The sequence below is a fragment of the Gallus gallus genome, chromosome Z (assembly GCF_016699485.2).
Source record: "Gallus gallus isolate bGalGal1 chromosome Z, bGalGal1.mat.broiler.GRCg7b, whole genome shotgun sequence".
Lineage (NCBI taxonomy): Eukaryota > Metazoa > Chordata > Aves > Galliformes > Phasianidae > Gallus > Gallus gallus.
In genome coordinates, this window is record NC_052572.1 from 85459846 (window position 1) to 85485074 (window position 25229).

At 42.6% G+C, this 25229-nt stretch overlaps 1 protein-coding gene across 1 annotated transcript in view; it reads left to right on the forward strand.

Annotated features, from left to right (window-relative positions):
• Window positions 1-18896, forward strand: part of PRDM6 (PR/SET domain 6) — a 72218-nt gene extending 53322 nt beyond the window's left edge. The window contains exons 6-8 of the mRNA XM_015280835.4: window positions 981-1323; window positions 9935-10111; window positions 16189-18896. Of these exons, the coding sequence (XP_015136321.2) occupies window positions 981-1323; window positions 9935-10111; window positions 16189-16303 (635 nt within the window). The 3' untranslated portion in view covers window positions 16304-18896. The remainder of the gene's footprint in view (window positions 1-980; window positions 1324-9934; window positions 10112-16188) is intronic.
• Window positions 18897-25229: the final 6333 nt, after the last annotated feature.

Here is a 25229-nt window from a genome sequence, read left to right on the forward strand (position 1 = left end):
TTGATATTAAGACGTCCATTAAATTGTCATGTCATGAAGCTGAGCACACAAAGGTTAGAAAGCATGAGAATGGGCACAGCTGGCCTGAGCAGTGCCTCTTTTTGCACTGAGGTACGACCTCCCATTAGCTGACTCCATTTTGCCCCAAAGACCCTCGTTTCATTCACTGCATGATCTAGATGGTACTCAAGGAGCGTGGCAGCTGTTCAGCTTCCTTTTGTTTGCTAACCCCTGCCTCCTTATCATGTTATATCCAAATTCAATGCTAAGTCACTTGTTTGTGAGTGTAGTGTACTGCATTCACAGCTCCAATATCTGAGCACCTCACAAGCCGTAATTAATTCCTATTTTGTAGAGGCGGAATCGGTGCACAAAGATATCTCTACATATACTTTGCACTGTCTCATGGTAGCCTAGCTGCTACTCATATTAATTAGACAGGTCGTGGTGAAGCCAGTGGCTTTATGTTGTATGACAACTTGTGAGACGTAATAATAACACCCTTAGTGGCTGCACACTGAGACAGTAAGGGATCTGTTGGTGTAGTAGGTATGCAAACCCTGTTTTATCTCAAGGTTTCTCCCTACGCTTCCAAAATTCACGCTTGTCTGTGGTACAGCAATTACATGTGCTGACTGCAGCACGTAGAGCCAGGGCATCACAAGTACAGAAGCACTTTCTTTCAGATGACAATCCCTTTTGCGTAACGAACGTTTATCACAGTCAGGCTTCTCTGAGCGCTTTCGGTCTCAGACACCTCTTTGCATGAGCTCTCATTCCAGTGTCGCAGAATCAACATCATCTGTTCAGCTCACTGCCTCCTTCAAGCCCCTCCTTTTTTCTTCACTGTTAAAATAAGCGTTTAATTCTGGTGTCAAGAAAATGGATGCTGGTATTCTTTGGTGTCTCCCAACAAGACTGCGTAAAAGTTTTAAAAAGGCATAAAAAGGATCTTACTCACTTTTCTTGTTTTCTCCCAGTGAATGTCCCTTCGACTGTAATGGAGGCCATGTCCAGACAAGACACCCTACAGCCATTTAATAAAAGTAGCAAACTATCCCCCGCCACTCCACAGCGATCCGTAGTATTTCCACAGACTCCGTGTAGCAGAAATTTTTCTCTCCTGGATAAGTCTGGGTCCATCGAGTCAGGATTTAACCAGATCAGTGTCAAAAACCAACGAGTTCTTGCAAGCCCAACTTCAACAAGCCAACTAAACTCTGAGTTCAGTGACTGGCATCTTTGGAAATGTGGGCAGTGCTTTAAGACTTTCACCCAGCGGATCCTCTTGCAGATGCATGTGTGTACGCAGAACCCTGACAGGTAAAACCCAGGCTCTCTTTATTTCTGTATCTACTGATAGCCAGATCCACTGCTTTATTCTTTTATCACGCTGTTATCGTTTCCAAAACCGAACCGTTATTAGGAGGAGCTTGTACAACATAATTCACCCGCAGCTCTGTGGAGTAGGCTGATAAAAACCATTGCCTGACTTCAGTATTTGTAAAAGCATTTGGTGCGTAAATGTGCAGATAAAAGGAAATAGCTAAGGGTATAATCTTCTTTTTTTTTCAGAATGGTTTGGTACGTCTATTGGAGGCAGCAAAATAGAAGGAAAATTTATGAATATCATGGAAGGAAAAATGAGGTCAAGATAATTAAAAGTCTCTCTGTCTCCCAAAGATAATCTAACCTGCTGCTCAGTGGCTGTCACAGTCATTTCAGGGTTCACCTATAGTGTGCAATGTGTATGAACTTAATTAAGTACTAAGAGGTAATGAATTGGAATTTTTTGCTTAGTACTATTTTTCTTCAGAGCATGCAAACCATAAATTGTGCAAAGCTGTCAAAAGGAAATACCTAGTCTACCAGTGATGTGGAGGAAAACAGATGCCACTTATTCAATAAACTAATATCCACACAGAAGAAAAATGTTGACTAGATACCTCAGAGTCAAAGTTGGTTTGAAAGTTTGTCAATACAGAATTTTATGGCCGTGAACTGAGGATGAAATTTAGCTGAACAAGTGAATTAAAATTTCAGGTACTCTGACCGGTGGCACAGTAAATATAATGGAACCATTATTTATGAATCAAAGCTGGTTTATTTGACAATTTTGATAGCTGGCGGGACAAAAGACAAAAATCAAATTAATTCAATAAATAAGGCTGCCCAAGTTTTGTCTCTTCTTCGGCTGCAAAAGGGTTTGAGCAGAACAACTGAATCACTTGGAAGTCATTCTGAAAGCAGCATTTAATTGTGAATTACGTTTAAACAAAGCACTGTAGGAACAATTAGCTGTGAGCCTCTGTGTGTGTCTGCTTGTCTCTGTCTCTTTGTGTACTTGGCTATCTACGTATGTGTACACATAGGCTTGTCTGACGCTATGATTATGGCGGTACTGGCACATAAATCCAGTTTTCCAGGATGGCACTTCAAGCATGGAAAATTCTATTCTACGCAAATCTTCATAGAATTTGAAGCGCTGACAGAGCTGTGGCTGCAAAAGCATTTCGACATTTTCTCATTGCAGTGTTTTCTGAATGTCTGAATTTTCTTCACAGAAATAGGTGCCACACTGAGGAAGCTGCAGGACACGGTGGTCGGTTTAATGCCCCAGCGTAGGATGTAGGTCCTGAAAGATCCAGTCTCCCAAGTTGCACAGACCTCTATGATGTATTAAAGCACTGTAAGCACACTACAGAGCATAAAATGCTGCATCAGGTCTGGAAGGGGGATGTTGTGCAGCTCCCACACATGCTGCCTCACCACCTCATTGAGTTACATGTGAAGACTAGATTTCATCCCTTCCTTCACTCGAACCTGCATCTCCCTTGATAAAGTCCCAAGATGCAGGTCATAATACATGGGGAGTCTCTGCTAATGGAGCTCTTTTGCCACCTAAGGGGCAGTTGAGCCTTCATTTTCCCAGTGAGAACACCCGAAGATAAGTCAGTCTTACAATTAAGTGCTGTCATCTTGGAGGTGGGAGGTTTGGCTTTGTTATTCTATTGCCTTTGAATTATTTTGGTAGGTTACTGTCTTTCCATCTTGCCTCTGCTGTGCACATCTAAATTCTCCATGTAATGCATAACAGATTCATCCAGCAAGTGCAGGGCATTGTTTCCTCAGAATGCCCTAAAACATACTAGGCAAATAATCTAGATCAGACTGTAAGGTGGTGCTTCTCTCCCATAGCAGCAAGGAGAGGGCAGGATAACAGAGGAGAAGAACTCCACAGATTTGAGGAGGTTTGGGGTGCAGTGGAGATCAGTTGGTAAGTGAATACTGTGTCAGAAGCGTTGAAAAGTAGAAACTTGCAGGAAGATTTGGGTCTTAATGCCTAAGGCCACATTCTCAACATTCATGCTAGCTAAGTCTTTGAATCCCATTCTTAGCAGAAATTTGTATATGGTGTTACACAGAGAGTTTTCAACCTAGCAGAGTATGCGAGACAAACTTAGGATCAACCTGTTGCACAAATAGAGTCACTGTGATGCTCTGTGTTGTGACAAAGGTGTTTCCTCTGTGCTGAAGAATGGTTTGCACCTCTGACTTCTCATGGAGCCAACCGTGTAGATTCCTTGCGGAGGCCAATTGTGTAATGTCTTCTTTGTTCTAGCGAAGCACACCCTCAACAAAGTCTTGTAGAAGCTCTTCTTCTGTGACTGAAGTGACACGGGTCTGTTCAAGCTCATTGCATTTGCATTGCCAGAGAAGCAGTGCAGATCCCAGCTGCCCCAGGATCTGGTTTCTCATATTCCTACTTAGGAATCAACATCCTGGCTACCTTTTTGTCGTCGAGCAGGTGCTGGCGGATCAGCTACTTAACAGCAGGGAAAGGGTTGTCCTTTGTTTCTTAGGCGTAGGATATTTCTCCAGATGAAAGATTTCCGAAGTGCAGTACAAGATTTACTAGAGCCAAGAAAATAGGGTATGATTTGTGAAGGCATACCTGCCTGCCAGCCTGCTGGATGCAACTCTCTGGCTGGGTATTTCCTCTCCAATATGTGCAGCGCCGCTCCTGCTGATAAACAGCTCCCCATTTATTGTCAGCAATTTGCGAGCACACCAGCCGCTCTGTCTTTGATACGACTGAAGCAGCAGGGGCTGCCTTCCCTAGGAAATGGCCTTAGACTATCCGTTCTGGCCTTGTGTTTGTTTTTCAACAGTGCTGATTACCTACAACGTGAGGTACAGGGGAGACTTCCCTGGATTTCAACAGGAGTCTGACTCATGGACAGAAATTTGAGGACAGCAGCATATCTGAGGTTTGACAGGACAAGGGGGAATGGTTCTCACCTGGGACAGAGGAGGTTTAGGTTAGATATTAGGAAGAAGTTTTTCACCCAGAGGGTGGTGACGCACTGGAGCAGGTTGCCCAAGGAGGCTGTGGATGCCCCATCCCTGCAGGCATTCAAGGCCAGGCTGGATGTGGCTCTGGGCAGCCTGGTCTGCTGGTTGGCGACCCTGCACATAGCAGGGGGTTGGAACTAGGTGATCATTGTGGTCTTTTTCAACCCAGGCCATTCTATCATTCTATGATTGTCAAAGTATTTAATCTTGACAATTTGAGGGAAAACCTTCTCTAAATAATTGTGTCTGTGATTGATTAACTGGGGACGTCATTGGGCCCCCTCCATTCTTGTTTATTTGGAAGATCTTTTTTTATGTGCATCCTTGGTGTTACACCTCGGAATTAAATTGTGAGGCTTTTGTTTCATTTTGTTTTTAAAACAGGCGTTCGATGTTTTAAATTACCAATCTGAAAGGTCTTTTTCTCTAAGATCATGCATGGCCCAGCCCGTTCTGTTCTCATCCCTTTCCTTATAGGCTCCATCTCTTTGACCTTGATGCTCGCCCCACGTCCACTAATTAATTTAAACAACTCCTGAAACAGACAAACAAAAAGTAAACGTGATCAAGAGTTGTCTATTTCTGTTTATAGTGTGGCTATGGAATATTGCTCAATTAAAGTAAACATCATGCTGAAGTTAATGCTTGTTCTTGCATAATCTTTTCACCAAGGTTCACAAACTCCCGGTACTTGTAGTTAATAATAACAAAGCGTGTACCGAGCAGCACCTCTCCCTGACAGCTTCAAAAGTCTGACAACACTCGCTTGCTCTGACTCTCTGGTTGTGTTAGCTCTTCCGCAAACATCTGCAGAGGCAACCTGAGGATCCCCGTTGGGCTCGGCTCCCCCGCGCGTGCTGACGCGGTGCACGAAGTGCTCAGGGCTGTGGCCTTGCTGCGTTAGCAGAACGCTGCAGCAGCAGCAGCAGCAGAGGATGCAGAGCTGTGCCCGGAGTTACTGAGCGTTAGTAGCTGCCCCTGGTCCTTCTGGTGCTGGGTATGCTGCAGTCTACAGCGCTCTCAGGCTCCTCTTTGTGCTCCAGCCTCTGAGGTCGGCTTGCTAGAAGATCTCCCTCTGAAATGTCTTTTCACTGGGAAAACTGTGTCCTAGCTCCTCTGACTGCAGCTGCGCTCTCCGCCACTGTTACTGCACATTGTAGAGATCCATGGATTCCGGTTGTGAACACGGTGCTTGCAGCATTGCAGCACACCCTGCTTGCACTTCCAACAGAGGCTGTGCTCGGACAGCTTCCCATCTAGTACCAGTTACTGGTATTCAGGAGTTCACCATCACAAGAAATTAATCCCTTAAATATTGCACGGGCATCCCAAGTAACCTCTGACAACAGCAAGGCTGGTTATGAAGAGGCCTCGCTGGAAAGCAATTCACTGCCAAGGAAAGAATCTGAAAATTCGGTGGAAAGTAATTATAATGTTTTTCAAGATGATAATAATTCGGCACGTCTCTGATGTGTGATTTAGAGTGTATGTTTGCATTGGCTGCATGCACTGAGGTCTTGGGGCTGGTAAGCACGTTGTTCCAGCGGAGGAGCAATAAAAGGCAGTAGTTGGAGGGATACGTTGTTCTTGCTAAACCCAATCGGAATCACTTTAAGTGTACAGTTGTCTGTTAGCAGCCAGTCCAGGGGCAAAAGGAATTGATTTTCCTGTGGTTCCCCCCTAACGTGTTTCCTGCCTTCCACACAAAGCATGAGCTTCGGTGGCGTTCAGTGAAACTCATAGAGGAACATGGATTTCGAACTGGTCCTGTGCAAGATGCAACTTCTCCTAGAAAAATTAAGACCTAGCAGTACATGGCATAAAAAATATATCACCAGATGGCAAAATCGTTCATGGGATTTTCTAAACTGGGAAGCAAAAACTGCTCCTGACTGCTTTCGTTGTGAAAGTGTAACTTGAGAACCTTGGAAAAGCTCTAAATTTAAGTCAAGTCTGGACAAATCCTGAAAGCTGTTGCATTACAGGCATCCCCTCCCGAACTTCACCTTGGTGTGCCATCATGTAGCTAGGAACTGTAGGATTAGACTCTCTAGAAAATGCTGATGGATGCTATGTGGCAGTAAAGCTACATAACTGATTGATGGTCCATGGGGTCAATGACAAGTGTAATTTTTCTAACATGAGGGGTTGCTTCTAGGTAAGGAGATATCCTTCCTTTAGGCTCAGACAGGAAGACGGAGAACTAGGAAAATATGTAGGTATGTGATTAATGAAAAACATTAGAGCTGCTTTTGATGGCTGTCAGCACATCACTTTTATCAGCACACTTCTGTACGCCGGCTCAGCTGTCCTTAAATGTCCTTAACATTCTTAAAGATACTAGATGAGAAGATTTTGATCAGGCTTGAGTTACATCCACAAGGCAGAAAAACAGACAGAGGATGAAAAGATCCAAAACTGCGCTGTTCCTGGTAATGATAGTTGAATAGTTTTATAGGAAAAAAAAAAACAAAAACCAAAACTATTTATTCGGATAGGCAGCATGTACTGCCAAGCCCTGGTACAGCTGTTTCATCAGAATGATGACTTTCGTACCTGCAGATCACTCTATGCAGCCACCTGCAGATAGGTAGGTATGCAGGCTTTTGCACACAGAGTGATTGGCATCTATTTTGTTTGAACATTAATTGTCTGGAACATCAGTATACATCAGGGCTGTGACACAGCTATGCTTGCATTCACTTGCATACCTTGGAGCTCATAAAGGTATGATGTGTTCTCAGTAATTCCAGTGGGAATTAGCATTTCTGGTCCGTGACCACAAGCACATCGTTGCAAAAACAGCCTATGACAATCACTGCTTGCGCCATGGCGCCCCTTCTCTTCCTGTCTGCAGCCCTCTGGTGTACAGAGATCACCGTCTCAACTCAGTGTCCCAGTGCAGACCAAAGTGATGGCAGAAGACACAGCTGTTACATCAAAGACAGCCCTGCTCTGCCCATGTCAATGCACTCACTGAACCGAGCACAGCTCATGTTCAGTCCTCCTGCACCAGTTTAAACAGCAACAACAACAAAAAGTATTGATTTTTTTTTTCTTTTTCTGCCAAGAAAAATTTGTGAGCAAAATGGTTACCAGAAGGGGAAAACAAACAAACAAACAAACAAACAAACAAACAAAAAAACAGCTTTTCTACTTATTGAATGCCTTTTTTTTTTTTTTTTTTTTTTTTTGCTTTTTTGCTTTTGGAAAAATATTGTTGTATGCAAAAATTATCAAAACTCGGTGTATTTGAATCTGTCTATTGCATGAATTGCATACGTCATTTTAGAACTGTTGCTGCACTGCAGTGCCTACGTGGGCTGTCCTTTTAAAATGAGCTGTTTAACGTGTCATGTATGGAGCCTGAAAAAATCACTCACTTTGCCCACTCGATCCTTAATCAGAATCATATGTGTATAAACTGGAGAAACGTATCCCCTAAAAAAGTAGGATAACTTATTTAATAGCTGTTCTGCCAAGACAAGGATGAATGGAAAAAATACAGCCTAAGTGATGCACTAAGAGGTGACCTTTTTCACATCTCTTTGTCTTGTACATCAGGTGGTGAAACTGGTTCTGAGTATGTAATATATACTCATAACCCTTACAAACAAGAAGCTTGTTTTGAGACAGCGTAGGGGGTAAGAAGGTTTTTCTTGGTACCATAATGCTCCATGATAACTGGTTGGGAATTCTGACAATTCGTGTACAAGTTACAGTGTGACTTTTCACAGTATGAAATTAATCACATTGACTGGTTAAAAGAAAAAAAAGAAGAGAAAAGAAAAGAAAAAAAGATTAATTGGTTTTATATCGTGTTGTATCATTTCTTCTGGTAGCTGTTAAAAATAGATAACCAGAGGCTAATAGATGTTAATGGTCCCTCTCGCTATGAAAAAATCAATATTTCTTGGATAGTGCATATCTTAACTTGTTCTTTTTTGCTTAAAAGTTCCTGATTTGAAGATTTCCCAACAAATAAGTCTGCATTCACAAATTATCTTTGTTTTGCTGGCACTTGAAGTTTCACATTGAGTTCGATACATAGGTTTTGTGTAGATTAACCATACTCCTGCAGAAAGAAGACTAGAAAACATGTAGCTACTTGTCTTCCATTAGAGAAAGCAGGTATTCCATACATGGCATTTTTTCCTTAAAATATGATTTTGATTTTATACATCCGTGTAATTGTCAAAGGCTGCATCATGCAGGTTAGGTAGCCTACCCACAGCTTGTACATATTTATTTCAGTGGTGGGAAGCAGTTAGGTTTTCAAATGCAAGTCGTTATAATTGTGAGCTATTGAGTTATCGACCAATACTGAGTTATTAATCAAGCTAAAAAAATTCTACAAGCAGGGTTCAGTGCTCTGAAGCACTGTAAAATAATAGTATTTGTGCTCAGCGATGCAAGTATCCACAATTAAGCAGTTCACTTGGCAAATGAGAGAGTTCACTTTACTTTGCACTGAAGTGAATTGTGCGTGTTTGGTCACCACTGCCCCTTTCCCTCTAGTTTCAGCTTCTCACCACTTAAGCATATACATTTATTAAAGAGAAAGCAATTAAGTTGGTGTTGGCCACCGGCCCTAGAGATGCATACATCAAGAGCTGTGATTTAAAATGTGGGTAAAAAATCATTCCTATCCTCCTCTCCCTCCAGTTATTAATGTTCTTAACGAAAAGCCTGGTGAACATTTAGGGGCTCTGCCACTGAACTAAATGAAATATGAAAAGGGAGAAGATCTGAACTGTGTTACGAAATCAGTTCTGCAAAGCAGAAGTGCGCTGATGATAGAATTTCTCTATACTTCAATTCGGTTAGCAAAGGTGTTTGCATTTCAGCTGTCCTGTCTCACTTTGCTGTCCTGTTTTCTTCTCTTCCTGTGTTTACAGTGTGTTTGTTACGGTTCTGAATTTGTAACATCTCAGTCAGGTTTGTTCTGTTCCCTGTGTTTGTTTCTAACAGGTCTTTTGTAATCAGACGATGTTGAGAACCCAATCTGTGGGTTTCATTTCAAGACCACAGAAAGGTCATCTTCAGTCTGGCTGCGAGAAACTTGATAATGAAGGGCAAATAAAATAGAAAACGTGAAAGTAATTTCAATCTTTCCCATGTCTCTCTCTGCAAAGCTGATGTCAAATATTTAATAATAATAATAATAAATAATCAGATTCTTCCAAAACATTGTGAAGAGCTTCATTGCAAGCGATCACGGAGCCCACCTGGAACGTGGTTCCAACAGTCTGGCTTGCAGAGGTAGATGAGGTCAGTGGGATTTCCTGAGCCTCCAAACTCCGGCACGGGAGGAGCTCTCTGTGAACTGGGATTACTGTGCTAAGTGTGGGAGACATCAGAAAGGCATAGGATGTACCTGCTAAAGATCACGAAGGCTGGGGTTTGTGTCTACCAGGAAGGTCCCGGAGCTGCATCCACAGCTCTCTATGGAAATTACTGGGAGAATTTCCATAGGGAAATGGAAGAACCATGCGGGAGAAACCCCCCCCCCCGACGTGGTTTCTGATTTTTGGCCACGGGATGCACTGACGGCACGGTGTCTCTCTTTCCCCTGCAGGCCCTACCAGTGTGGTCACTGCTCCCAGTCCTTCTCCCAGCCCTCGGAGCTGAGGAACCACGTCGTCACGCACTCCAGTGACAGACCCTTCAAGTGTGGCTACTGCGGCCGAGCCTTTGCTGGTGCTACAACGCTCAACAATCACATCCGGACGCACACTGGGGAAAAGCCCTTCAAGTGAGTAGGTGAAGCCAGCAGCATGCCAGCTGCCAGCAGAGAGGGAAATGCGTAGCTGCTGCTCTGTAGCAGCGCACCATTGCGAGGGAGAGCATCCCCGGAAAGCCAAGGCCAGATAAGCCCACCTGTGATGTGACCGAGATCAGAATTCAACCAGGCTTGTATCTGGCTTCCTGTGATGCCTGTATGAAGAGCTGGGTGGAGCTTCACCTTCAGCTAATTGGGGGTCTGGTTGAACGGAGGGTGGGGGTGCTGGTGGTGCAGCATGCGCCACAGTGGTGCAATATGCATCTGCTTGTTTGGTATTATTCTCAGAACCACTGCGTGGAAAATGTAACCCTGTCTTGGGGCTTAAGGTTGGTAAGACCGTAATAACAAGTTGATAGCGTTTAGCTACCCAAAATATTAAGACAAAGGAACCCATGAGGACATTTTTTTAACTAAGCAGACTTTGCTGGCTTCTGCAGCTTCTGCTTATTGAAATTAAAGCAAAGGACACGTCTGCATCTCAGAAGCTTTCTCTTCTTTTACCTCCAGCGGTAGTACGACTGATCCAGGTCCGTTTTACTTTCTGTTCTGCAGGACTCTGCCTTCTCACCAGGGGATGTTCTCCAAGACAGAATACACTTTTTCCGTGTTGGTGTGTGTGTCTTTTCTGACTTGACAGGCGTTTTATGTTTGCCGTATCTGGGACAATCCCACCCTGACAGAAAAACAGTACATGGATAGGAATCCGTAACGCGTTGATATCGCTTCCTTTGAAAGCTGGCCCAGTGCTCCTAGGAAGATGCTGGGGTAGGACTGGCAGAGGGAGGGTCTTCCCCTGTTCTACAAGGGCCACCTGTACTCAGCCAACTTTCCTCTCTTTGTCTTTCTTTTCCTCTTTTGCTGCACTGTGCTCTGGGTCTGGTTAATGTAAGCCGGCTCAGCCGCAGGGCCTGTCAGAACCCCTCATAACAAGCTCAGCAGAGATACCAATGCTTTGCCTCCATATATGGCTGAAAGGAAGCATGTCCTCCATACGTGCCTCTGCTGGGGACAAAGGGACAGAGCCAGGAGCCAAATGCTGCACATCCAGGACAAAAAAAAAAAAAAAAGTTTGCATACCAGCAACTGTGTCTGCTGTAGTCCTGTGGGTGGCAAAGCATGGAAACTGGGAGCATCTCAGTGATGGGCCCACCAGAACCGGGCTGTGGGATGCTGAGATCCCACAGGAGGGGAGCCAAAAACAGCGAGAGCGATCGCATTGATTTTATCTAGTTGCTGTGTAAATAGATTTTAGTAATTAATGGAAGAGGTTTCTGGGTCAAAATGGAAAATAGATTTCTTTTAATGTTAAGGTGTTACTTATGTGTAACCTTGTTGACTTCACTTAATTTTTTCCCTAACATCCTGTTTTTGTCATGTTTCCAATAGATCTGCTCTTTTGCCCCATTTAGAGCCATTATTTGTCCCTGTTACTTCAGCAGTTTTTCCCTGTTCTCCAAAATGGGCTTGACTGCAGTTCCTTCCGCGAAAGAAAAGGCTCAGTGCGTGTACTACAGTTAACCACTGGCCTGGGGTTTGCTTCACGGTGCTTATGCCAAAGCGTTCGCGTGGAGGAGGCTGGCTGGTAATTTCACACGAAGCTAAAACTGGAGCTGCCATTCTTCCTGCCCCTGGTAGTCAGATAAGGGGATGCAGATGCCCTGATCCCGAAAGCTGTTCAGAAGGACAGACTTCCCTGCAGGACTGCTGGTGTCTGCGGGAGGAGGGGCAGAGAACTTATCCAGAAAGCAATCCAGGCTCTCTGCTGGGGGAAAAACAGATAGCTGCAGCTCGTCCTGGTGCCTCCTCACTGCTTAGATCCTCTTTTCAACAGGAGGGGTCCAAGACCCGATGTCATGTAAGCTTAGGAAAAACAAACAAACAAACAAACACAACAAATTCTAATTAAAAACAGGGACAGTAAACAGGACAGATATTTCTACGTGTCTGGATCATGCAGTTAGGTTCCATATGTTTGTCTGCAAAGGTATTTTGGGTGTTCCGCACCTCAAAAAGTTCTGTACCTGTGGCAATGCACGCCATGCTATTAGCAAGAAAGACGGGCATCGAAAGTACTGAACTACTCACGTCATCAGTAAGTTGCATTGGAAATAACAGGCATCATTTGAAACATGCTAATAAGTTCAACTTCATGGGTGAAAACGGGCAACCAGCTGGATAGTTAATGGGCACCTTCTGTGAATGCAGTCTCTCTATTTCTTGTAAGCCAGCTGTGTTTGTAAGTGGCATTTGGAGAAATCATCTTGTGCGCACATTAAGCAGGCAGTGTCAACCATTAATGTGGTGTGGGCATCATTTCTAGAAGGCAAATTTCATTTACAGGGGGTGAAAGTATTTTTAATAGTTTAAATATTTAATATTTAATCATATTTAATACGATCATCCTGTTTAATACAATCAACCATATTTAATATTTTTAAATATTTCAAATTATTTCCTGCTTAAGAGGAAAACCAACCGTGGTTGCTTAAAGACCTTTAGATGTGAGAAGACACTTTCTCTGCAGGTCTTAGTTAGCTCTGGATGTATGGTGGAAGACTTTTCTATTTGCTTTTCATTATAGATAACGATGCTAAGTGAGGTTATCTGTAGCCAAAGCTTCAGCTACGCAGCCTGGACTGCAGGTCCGGTTAGAAGAGATTTTGTTTCGTGTCACCACAGGCTATCAAGTCAGCCTCACCATTGTAATGCTTTTGTGTATTCTTATCTTTCCAAAGTCTCCACTACGGCTGCTAGTCTGAGAACAAAGCCCGTTAGCAAATTGAAGGTAGGGGAAGAAGGGAAGTTACTGTTGATTCTCGTTGTATTAAACTCTTCTCCCCTCAGCCTTTTCTATTTCTGAAGGACTTAAGGTTAAGTACAGAGCCTGCCTGCAGAGCCGGGGCTGTGCCAACGTGTCGTTTTCAGTTGAAAACAGAGAGGAAATATCCTTTCAGATTGGGATAATCCAGGTGCTTTTCATTTTCCTTACGGGAACACAAAACTGGAGAACGTTCATTTCAGGCTGCACGTAAATGCTGTACGTGCAGTGACACCTCAGCTCTGTACTCTTTGTTCTTTTAACTTTCCCAAATCACGACGAAATTCTGTGCTAAATTTAATTCTTGATCACAATTGCACAGTATTCATTACGCAGATATCCAGTGAGGGTGTTTTTTCATAAACTAGGCCTTATCTTCGTTTTCTTCAACTTATCCTCTCAAGCACCCAAATGGCACAGAGGGGCCTCGTGGTAGGAGGAAGTTTTGTGTAGGATGAGACTGACCGTTGTGGGACAGTATGAGGCTCTGTATGTAGAATGAAGGCACGTGCATGTTGCAAGCAATGATAACGTGGGCCCACTTCTCACTGACACCATCTAATTGCATGAAGGATTTAAAACTGTTTCTCTCAAGCTGCCCTGTGCTGGTGGCTGTTTAAATAACGTACAGATGCCCTCAGCAGGATGAATTGGAATTCGAATGCCCTCTCAATTAGTAGGCAGCATTACTGCCAACATTTGTCCACACCTTTCCTGCCAGACTGTAGCTAGCAACACCTCCTTCGGGTCAAACAGAAGAGAGGAACGAGGGGGATGATGCTCATCTCTGCTGTAAGCCTTTTATTTACACGTTCCAAGCTGTAACCCATAATCATGCTCTTTGCAAGCGCCTAGAGAGTACTCAGTACCTAGGGTGCTATCTGGAGGTAACTCAGGTGCATGAGGATGAAGCTTAGCTGCCCAGCCAGAGGCTTTGTTCTGACTTCTGCCCAAGGGCTGCTTACTGCAGACAGCACAGACTGACCAGGAGTGCCTGGTCTAGAGAGCAAATGGCGGTAGCAACAGATTTACTCTTTTCTGGTCTCTTCCTAAGTGGCATGATGCAACCCTCCTGTCTCTCTCAGTAGGAAGGTGTCCCAGAACGACCTGTAGCTTGAAAGCAAGAGCATCCACAGTGGTAAAAGTCAGTGGACAAAGGACAGGAACTTGCATTTCAAAGGACCACAGCGACCCTTGTTCCATGCTTTCATGATTAGCCCAAGATTAAGAATGTGTCCGTAGCCAGTGGTTTCACTGAGGAGCACTAGGTCTTTTGATAACGTTATGGTCCTTCTCTGATTCACCTATGGCCCTGGATGTCCTGGTGTGGCACAGTGCATTCCTTTGCCCAGGCTTGTTGAAGTTGGGTGCTGCCACACCTGATTTTGGAGCTCACCATGGAACTGTGCTACTTGCATCTCCGCAGGGCAAGGATCCAGACCTCCCATTCCCCAGCAAGGAAACCGCTTCTCTTTGCAGACATCAAAACAGCAAAACTATCAAGTTCAAGTAGATGGCAATATCTCACACGGACTAAGTTAACCCCCAGCCTTAAAATTGATTCCAGTGCCTCTGATAGATATATATAAATGTATATAAAAATAATATAATAATTTGCAAGTTTGTCAGGCAATGGAAGGTAGTATATTTTGACACACTAATCCAGTAACTAATCAGTTTTCTAATAAACAATCAGCAGTACACTAATGTGTCATCAGCACTTCAGGAGCTCTGGAGAGTGGATGATCTGCACGTAGACGTTAATGAATACACCAAAAATCATTAAGTAATCAATACTTCTGAGTTATTTTCATTGAGCTGATAGCTCTGATACATTAAAGCTGACATTTTACATTTGTCGAGATCACAGTGCAGTTTTTAACAGCGGAAAAGGCTGCTAAAAATATTCCCTGAAAGACAATCAAAGAAACACAACTTAAAAGTGCTGACATTTTAGGTCGGCACAGTAACTTGGATGAATGTGTCTGTAATGCCTGTGCTAAGTGCTCCTTTAGCAGAACTTTCTTACTAAGTGTTACCAGCGTGAAGAACAGTCCACAGTTATGCATCTGTGTAAATATCTTGCTCTTCTGGTTTTTCTTTTGTAAGCAGCTACATCAGTGACAATTCACTTCCTATCACTCGTATCAGTGAAGAGAGAAAGACGGCCGTGAATTAGGTTAGCCCGTTGTTCCTCTCCTTTCTCCTTTGAGGGTGAGGAATGCACGGTGGTGATGCTTGTATGATAATCTTCCCCGAAGACAAAGCATCACACAGCAGCATTAAATCAGAGGAGGCTTTTGTAGGGAGTGCCATACAAGAGGGATCCACTACATCTGTATTTGCAATCCGTCAAACATCTCTATCTGGCATTTGGAATGCAAGTAAGAGGATCGTTTGGGGGGGGGATTAGGTACGGTAGATCCTATTTGAAAGCAGGGACATGGGATCCATTGGGAGCGAGTACCATCCCTCACCTTACCCCTTCAACATCCAATAGCTTTGTTGATGTTTTCACATTTTTCTTTCTGATGGAGATTACAGTTGTCTGAAGAGAGAATAGGGTGGATAGGCTGAAGACATAACAGGCAGCGACGGAAAATGCTGGTGATGGTTATGAGTTCTCTCTCAACCCACAAATAGCGTGCATGTTAGCGGGTAATTAAGTAATCACTAACTCCGTATGTGCCTGTTTTAAAATGAACCCCACCGCATAGTCAGATAAACTGCAGATCAGATAAGCAATGAGTTTTCTCTTGTTCTAACACTAAACAAGTATTGCTTTCTGATTTCTCTTCCTCAAACAGGCAATTGTGGATTTTAAATTAGCAGAAGGTGAAATTCTATTTGTCATCAATTTCTCCTAGGGGTTACAGAGCAGAAAACTGCAGACAAGCTGCTTCTTTGATGGCTCACTCCTAAAAATCTCTTTTTGTTCTTTATCTATTTGAACTGACAGTGATCAGAGCTACAGCAGGACAGGCCTCTCTGGAGAAATCACCTTCCCCCTGTCTATTGACAGATTCCTCTGTTCTGAATCAGACAGGCCTTGTCCCATCATAGGCATCAAGGTCTTGGAAGTAGCCACCAATTAAACCTCTTGAGCCAGTAAAATCTGAAGCCACTTTTGAGTGTCTGTTCTGATTAGGCAGGATGAGACAAAGCCCATCACCCTCCCCCCCCCCCAGAGCAGCTCCCTGGTCTCAATTTTCTCTCTTGCCTTCACCAGGTGCGAGAGGTGTGAGAGGAGCTTCACACAAGCCACCCAGCTGAGTCGACACCAGAGGATGCCCAATGAGTGCAAGCCAATAACAGAGAGCACAGAATCAATTGAAGTGGATTAACTGATTGACTGGTTGGAATTAAACTGCAAGGAAAGTCATGATTAAATGTCACGGACACTTAAGCAAAACCAAAGATTTCCTCTGAGCAACTTTCAATCAGTCCCAGAAAACCAAAAGCAGTAATAAAATAAATAAGATGTTAAGAGATATTGATCCTGGCATGAAAGTGAGGCCAGGAAAGAGATTATTTATTTATGACTAGGGATGAGTCTTATTTCAATTGACAAGTTACTTGGGAGTGTTAACGTTTCAAGTCCCACCATGTATTGCTTTAATTCTAAAAGCCTTTATAATTGTTATTTAATACCAAAGTGAGGAATCTCAAGGGTTCTTCTGCCCACAGTTATGACTGAGAATGCACATGGACTTGTTTATCGTCGCACCTTTTTGTAGCATGATTCAAAGAATCCAGATGTAACCCTCAGATTTGGCTGGACTGGGCTAAGTCGATCTTGATGCGGCCGTAATAGAAGCTGGTGCGTGGGATGGGGAGCAATCGAGAGCTATATCTGGGTCAGTGTCAGACCGAAGGGCATTTCATTTCCGTAGTCTCATGCCTCACACTGTGTGCACTTTTTCATACAAGTAGTTTCATTCAACGACATTGCATTGGTACAGATATTCGTTGGGGAAAGGGGGGGAGGGGAAGGGGGGGGAGGGGAGGGAGTAAGGAAAAGGGGGAGGAGGAGAAATGGAAAAAAAAGAAAAAAGAAAAAAAAAAAAAGGAATGTTGTATATCTGCAAATATACATTAAGTAAAAGAGCCGGTAGTAAAGCTAGCAGAAATATCAAATTCAGCCTCATAGGTACGAAAGACAGCCTACTTGCAAACGGTGCTGTGAGGAGCAAAATAGCAAGGTAATGTTTCTGTGTTTCAGTGATTGATTTAATGGCTTGCTTACGTTTAGAAAAGCTAAACAGAAATCCGGGCTATAGTTACTGATATTTTTATTCTGTCGACTTGGATCAAAATGAAAATGCTCCTGTTTTAGATGGAACTTTCAGCATTCTTGGGCTGAGCTTCAAAACAAAGTAAGTCTGTACTCAGATGCCTTGTAAAAGGTTTGGGGGCTTCATAGTGCTCACTCTGCCCAATACAGTCATGAATGGAAGGAAGCCAGAGCCTTCCCAGCATCAATGCAAAGAGCTCAGATGTTGTTACGTTGGTTTCCACAGTTTTCATATCCAGTTGCAATGGCTGTTCTCAAGCTTGTGTCATTAATTTTCTTCAGATTTCATCATTTTGTCCAGTCAGAGAATGATTTTCACTTTTAGAGACCAGCAGTGTTTATATATTGGTTGTTTCAGTGCTAGAGCTGTAGTTTGATAAACGTACAAAAGAAAAAAAAATAAATAAAAATAGAAATAAAAATAAAAGAAAGGAAAAACGAAAAAAAAAAAAAAAGGAAAGGTAACCTGCTCTGAGGTCATGTGATGTCATGACATAATACTGCAAAATACATTTGCTAAGGTTGTAGGAAATAAACCAAATTTGTTCACTTCTACACCAAAAGCGAAGTGCTGGCTAACTCCTAAGGGCTCAGTTGGTTGTATCACAGGCTTTTAAAACGTTGAAGAGCTCAAGCAGAAAAAGAGCATACAGCAAAATTCAAATACACTTCAGATGAATTTAAAATCTAAAGGCGTTCTTATGGCAGGATGCTGTTTCATTGCATTGCAAAACTACATTGCGGAGTCTGGAGTTTCCAAAGTTCTTTAGGGAATAACTTCAGGAATTACCATTTCTGTGGTTGTCCATTAGAAAAAAATATAAAACACTGTGAAAAAATAGTGATTTTTATCATTGGTCTATCAAGTACCAGATTATCTTATAAAGAGGCTTTTGCCCTGAGAGCTTTTCAGCTCTGTTTCTCAGTGAGGAGTTATGGGGATTAAACAATTCAGTCATCGCTTGCCTGTTTTTATCCTCCAAGCTATAAGAGATTCTTAGCTACTATATAAATATATTGCTTTTTGTTTTTTGTGTTGTCGTCGTTTTTCTTTTAGGTTCAAAGAAGCTGGATAGGGAGTATTATAACTTAAAGGTGACTATCTGAACATTGTTATGTTCCTAGCAAGGTGAAAATAAAAGGAAAAAGAACACCCAAGGCTGATGAAAAGCCTTTTGTACACTTTCTCCTAGTAATTCACATCTTCCCTTATTTTAGAGACTTAAGGTAAAGAAACCTCCAGGTGGGTCAGCAGGTTTTTGCTAACACTTGAGCAGCAGCTATAGATCATTGCTGCGAGCAAAGAGATGTTCCCACAAGAAAAATAGCTGAAATAGAGCAAGTGGGAAAAGAGAGATGTCATGCTCTGAAAAGCAAATGTGAGCTATGTGTCAGGTCACTGACTTGTGCTGTTGCTGTGCTCTCCCGTTCTGGGAGGCGGTTTGTGGCAATTCAAAGTGTTCAGCCTCTTGCAGAGGGAGAGACTTACATCTGAATCTGTAATGCAGACTGCATGTAAGTATGTGCTTACCGACATGCCACGTTCCCTGCTGAATACAGGTAGACTTATTCACAGGTTTCTAATTAAGCATTTGTCTAAGTGTTCTCTCGAATGGGTGTGAAATAAAGTTCAATTATTTCAAGTTCCTTGGCTTTTTTTTTTTATGTTGTTGTTGTTGTTGTCGTCCTTCCTTCCTTCCTTCCTTCCTTCCTTCCTTCCTTCCTTCCTTCCTTCCTTCCTTCCTTCCTTCCTTCCTTCCTTCCTTCCTTCCTTCCTTCCTTCCTTCCTTCCTTCCTTCCTTCCTTCCTTCCTTCCTTCCTTCCTTCCTTCCTTCCTTCCTTCCTTCCTTCCTTCCTTCCTTCCTTCCTTCCTTCCTTCCTTCCTTCCTTCCTTCCTTCCTTCCTTCCTTCCTTCCTTCCCTCCTTCCTTCCCTCCTTCCTTCCCTCCTTCCTTCCTTGTTTCCTTCCTTGTTTCCCTCCTTCCTTCCCTCTGTGCTCTCCTCACTCCATCCCTTCCTCACTCCCTCCCTCACTCCCTTTTTTTTTAAGGCACCATAGTGGGATTTCTGCAGAACTTACTCCTTCCCCAAATTCTTTCTTGTGTAAGTTATTGTGATGTGCCAGATTCCTGAGCACAATTTCAGTTACTGTGTTATTTTATGTATGGCACTTTCGTAACAGATTTGGCAGCAAACAAAAGCAATTCACTGAATATTCATGGTTTCATAGTGGGTTTTTCTCAAGTACAACAGTTGGCATTCAGTGACAATATAGCAAATGCAAAACAAGCATGGAGAAGCTAAAATACACCCTAGGTTTGAACTAAGCAGAATCTAGTTCCTGTCTGCACTTCCTGAATGCTGGGTGAGTTTCTGCTCATGTATCGATGGAACAACCATCCATGTAGATCTATTACGAGGATGATATGTGTTTGCACATGGTAACCTAAAGCAGTAAGTATAGTACGATCATCTTGAAATGTTGTGCTTATGTGCCTGCCTTTTCAGTATTTCAGAAGCATTTGGCATCTCTGCTTTGTAGCTGGGTAAATAAATACAAGTGTTTGGGTTTCCTTGTTTGTTTCTGTTTGATTGTGTCCAATCCCGGACACATGGGAAGTCATATTTAAACACTGTGCCAAGGTATAACTTCAATCAGTGCCTGGAATTGAGTTTTTTATTTTTATTTTTTTTACATTTTTTGGAGTTATTCCTCTCAGAATGCCACTAGGTCCTTTATCAACCTCAGGTTGTATATCCTAGACGTGATCTTCTAACATACAGATTGGTTGTTTTCCCACGAGAGAAAACCGAGTTGAGTAATAATATAAAAATTAAACCACGTTACCTACCAGAAACTCGCAAGCAATGATGTGTACACCTGTTACGTTTTCTCTTGGCAACATCATCTCTCCTTACAATTACCATTTATTCTTTGTATGGTGCCATCGGGTCATGAGGTGCTGTCTTGCAGCTGATGAAAGCGTGTCGATTCTGAAGAATAAATAGGTGAAAGCCCCAGAGTAAGTTCTCATTGCTTTTGAGAGGCAACAATTGCTACTTTTTAAAATGAGTGTTATTTCTGTCAATTTATCTTCAGTGCACTCCTCTGTTCCATTCAAGTTCTTTCTGTGGACGCGTTCCCAGAGAACAAAAGTGCTCTGGAACAACATGAAGTATTTCTTCCAGCCTTTTGTTGAGATTTGGAAGTTTTGACAAGACAAGCCAATCTGAAGAAGTGCATAAACACTCCCCATAAAATGCAGAACACACTGAAAGGGCCCTCTGTTGTCATGAAATTACGGCGGCAGCGTAATTAGAAAGGTAGGCAGCATTGTGAAGAATTTCATCAGCTAGCATCTTTTTTACTGCAAAGGACCAACGAAGTCATGCATGTAGCTGTATTCTTGTGATATAAACTGTAAAGACTACATCGTGTTTAACTGAGAGTAACAGGCGCACATTTAACAAGAAGACAAAGAAGTGTAAATATATTTGATTAATAAAACATTTCTATTACCCTATCCTAAGTCTTTGTTTTATGCTGTGGCATTCCGTGCGCGCTGTGCAGAAAAAAATGCGTGCTTAAGTGCGTGTGCCTTGAAGGTAGCTTCAAATAATCACAGTACTTTGCTGTAGTGCTTATCCTGAGTTCCCAGAAGGGCTGCAGCTTGGATGCTGCAAACTGATTTGCAGGGAGAAAACGGCTGAGAGCAATTTCATTTCTGCTGGTGGCTGAGAGGTATCGTAATACTCCTATTGTTGTAACACTGAGAGCACCGTGCAGTCATAGGCGCAGACAACTCCTCAACCATACACTGGATTTTTGGGGTGTGGGTTTGTGAGGCAAATCGTGTCCTGCTGTATCCTGGCTTTCCCATTCTGCGTGCTGAAGTGCGTATTTTTACAGTTAACAGCCTACGGTTCACCTCTTTTGCAGTTACCCAAAGCCTGATTTACAAGGATCACCATCTAGTGGACTGAGACAGAAATTCAAAACTCCAGATGATGTGATACCTGAGCCCATTAAAAAAAAAAAAAAAAAAAAAAAAATCATTCTAAAACCAAAACCATAACCACTAGCTTTGCTCACTGCAAGGGACCTTCAGAGCTTTTTGTAACATTACTTCACTGCACTGTATATGTCAAAGAGCAGTGATTAGTTCACTAAGTCACCCCTTGTTCCACTTGAAAAAATACCACTTGAGTCTGCGAAATATATGTCAGTTTCTGTCATTTTTCACGCTATATGACCTTTTACATAAGCACCAGAACCACCACGGTAGAATAATTGCACAAAACTACTGTACTTGAGAAAATACTCAGGTAAATTGGCCAGCAGACTGCCTGCTGGTTTGCAAGTAGCAGGGATAGTCAATCATTCAAGGCAAGCTTCTAAACATGCAAGGAAAATTCTTTATAACACAAAATTGTATTGAGTCACGCGGTATGAGATTATATTGCCGAGCCCATGTAATCTGTCATGAGCTAATGAGACACAAATGTCTGAGGGGGCGGCAGTGGGGAAGTCCTTTGGCCGATGGCCCAGCCTGTGATATAAAAGTGTCCTGGGGTCCACCTTCTTGGAACCTTTCTGGTGGATGATTTAGAAGGGGTGAGGCTCAGGTCTGCTGATATTTTTGCTTTTAAAAATCCTTAACTGAACATTTTCATTTGGATCAAGGGCTGGGAGTCTGGTACCATCTCAGCACAGATCTGTGATTTTAGATCACATCTAAAGCACAGATCTACGTATCACAAACCCAAGATATATTTGTACAGGTAACACAGAGATGTTGGCACCGTGTACATTAGACTTTCTTCTTTTTCTTCCGTAAAGCCAGCAAAACACATGGCAGATAACTTGACCAATTCCATCTTCTGTGGCTGTAGGGATCTGGTGACCTTCTGGAGCAGACTGGCAGCACGAGGCGGAGAGGTGGCGGGGGTGGTGGGCCTCATGCAACCTGCTGTGTGGGGAAATAGAGCACCAACTGATGTGCAAGAATGAAGCGCCTAGGAAGATGATCTGCAGAAGTCGGTGCACTGAAGGGGGTTTTTGTCTTTCAACCTCAGTATTTCCTGGTGGCCATCCTGAGGTAGTTTCCTGAGTAGCTCCCTTGCTGTAACTCTGCATCAATTTCATAAGCATAAAAACAACTAAGAGGGCCGTTGATAGCTGGACAAACAACGCTGACCTAAGGCCAAGAATAAACCAGTGCTCTAAAAGACTTGATCTCCAAACATGACTGGAACCCATCCAAACACGAGCAGTGGAAGAGGAAGGACAGTCGATCACAGAAAGAGACCAAAATCCTCACGCTACATTCAACAGGTCTCACTTTTGAAGATTGCATTGACATAACTTTAATATTTTTTTTTAAATAATTAAAGATATTTTAGTTACAGGTAACGTAATTAGCATGACTGCCACATTCAGTTCTTGGCAAGTCATATTAATGAATCTTAGGGTATGCTTTGCAGCCATACCTGGATCTCTCCAGGTTTGCCCCAGCTGTCCTCATCCAACAGGCAAAGCCAATCACCATACCAGTACTTCCCAATAGATTTAGACTCTTTCCAGTCTTTACTCCCCTCCCATCTTGGCTCTCATCATTTCCATCTATTATATTTCATTTTTATCTTCATTTTCCCCTTCTCCTCTCTGACATTACTGCATTCAATCATTTTCCCCATCTCTAGAGTTCCTCCAAATAAGCTTACAAATGACTAAAGAAAGAACTTGTATTTGTTTATACTGGCACAACAAGTCGCAAAAATACATTTTTTTTGTCTCTATAATCTCAGCCTCAATGGAATGAGTCGAAGTATAATAGTCATGCAGAGACTTTAACCTGGAATTTTATTTTTTAGGAAGCCAAGAACATTTTGGCCTGCAGCACACACGCTGTTAGCGATCAAGTTCTCCTCTGGAAGCTATTTAGAATATTTTGTCTTTAACTTTTTATCGGGGTGATTTTTATTTTTTTCCCCATGGCTTACAATGTAATTAGATAGCCAGTAAACTGGAAGTTTCATATAGAAAATACTTTTTATCAAGCTAAAAAAGCACAATTACATGCGCGTACCGAGCCGTGTTTGCAGTGCCCATCTGTTAGTCTGCTTATGTCTTTCTTCGCTTTCTCCTTTTCCCCTTAAAGTATAAAAAGCAATTTATTCTGCTTACACACAAGATGTTCAGGAAAGGGGATAATATATTACTGTAATCCTGCACAGTAATTCCGCACGATGAAATGCTGCAGAAGTGTCTGATCGGTCAGCGATAAGAAGACTGTGTAGCTCCTGTCTCAGGTTTTGAAACAGCTTGTGTGAGGAAGACGTATGTCCAATGAAGAGACAGGCAGATACGACTAAAAACAGTATCTGACTCATTGCTATGAGGTTGCTTACCTCGCTTTTGTATAATGAGCTAATGAAAGCAAGGAGGCTGCAGTGTTCTTTAATGAGAGATAAGTAGATCTGGGAAGTTTTAAGCTCTGAAGGAGGTAGAGGAGTGTTTTATCCGCCTGTCATCTCGCTAGCAATTCCCTGCTCTGTGCTGATATTTGAGGTCCCCAAGAAAGATCTTCTCCCGAATGCACATTTTTGGTAAAGTCCTTCCTTCATTCTTCCCTCTCAGTATTTATTCTCCGGAAAAGCAGAGAGCTTGCTTGAAGTGCAAAGCAAACACAAAACTCCACAGACAACCACACACACACACACGCAGAAAAAAAAATACGCTGGGAAAACAAAATAAATTTGGATTTTTCTTCCATGACTTCTATTAAAAAAAGAAGAAAAAAATGTCTGTGCATGATTCCTTGCCTTTCAACATCTGGGAGAAGATCTCTGCCTAGGACTAATGGCTAGAAGAGTAATTCTGACCATTTGCATACTCCCAGTCACAGCTCTCCTTGGGTTTTAGTGATTAATTCTTCTGTGCAATCTTCTCAATAATAAGTTGATTTTTAAATTACTCCTCTACTTTTTATTGTGGCTACAAAGATCATATATCTCTCTCAGTCTCGCATGGTCATATGGTCTTAATTCGCCTCAAGTCCGCTCTTGATGAAGGTACTGCATTGTGCAGTTTCTCATATGTATTAACAAGTCATATTATAGACAGTGGGAAAACTTGAAACCATGTGTAGATTTTCTCTTCTCTCTCTTTGGCTTGCCACTGCCTTTTTGGTTTAGAATTTTCCTGTGTTGAGAGCTCTCTCGCTACAAAGGCTGTTTGCTTGCAAAATCCCAAGGCAGATCCATGCTTCTAGATCTCCTCGAGTGGTGAAGCTTTGCAGATCCACTTCCATGCCATTGACACAAGAGCTGCCTGCTTTGTATCAGTAGATCAGCAGTTAAGCGACACGGTGGCCATGAACCAGGCATTATTTTCTGGATTTTTTTTTTTACCTGCCCCATCGTGTCTTTCTCTTGCGACGTTTGCCTTCACCTAAGCCACAAATGTCAGAACCTGTGGAAGAGAAGAGAAATCTGCAGTATTGCTTACATATGGTAGATCTTCGCTTCTTCATACCGCCCTTTCATTCTCCTTGGAATGCCTCCTTAACAGATCAGCTAAAACCACAAGAACCTATACAAATAACTATGCTGAATTAGGGTAATGGCTTTAGTAACACGTCACACTATTTATATGTTAAATTAAAAACTATCACAGTACCACCAAATTATCATTATTCGTTGTTGATACGGTAAAGCAGAGAAATCACTGTCCTGGAAAAATATTTTTAACTCCTACAGCTCTTATGTACGTAGCAAATTAATTGGCTGTTAAAGTAGTGGACAGTGCATACTTCGGAGTGATAGCTTCATTTGTTTTATGTTGCTTTTTTTTTTTTTCCTCAAGGGGGTAGGGGGTTGCTTTCCACAAAAAGCTCAACCTATTCAACCCACTTAGTGAGGCCGGGAAGATGCAATCTATCCCCAAATCTGTCACAACCAAAGATGCAGTCATTT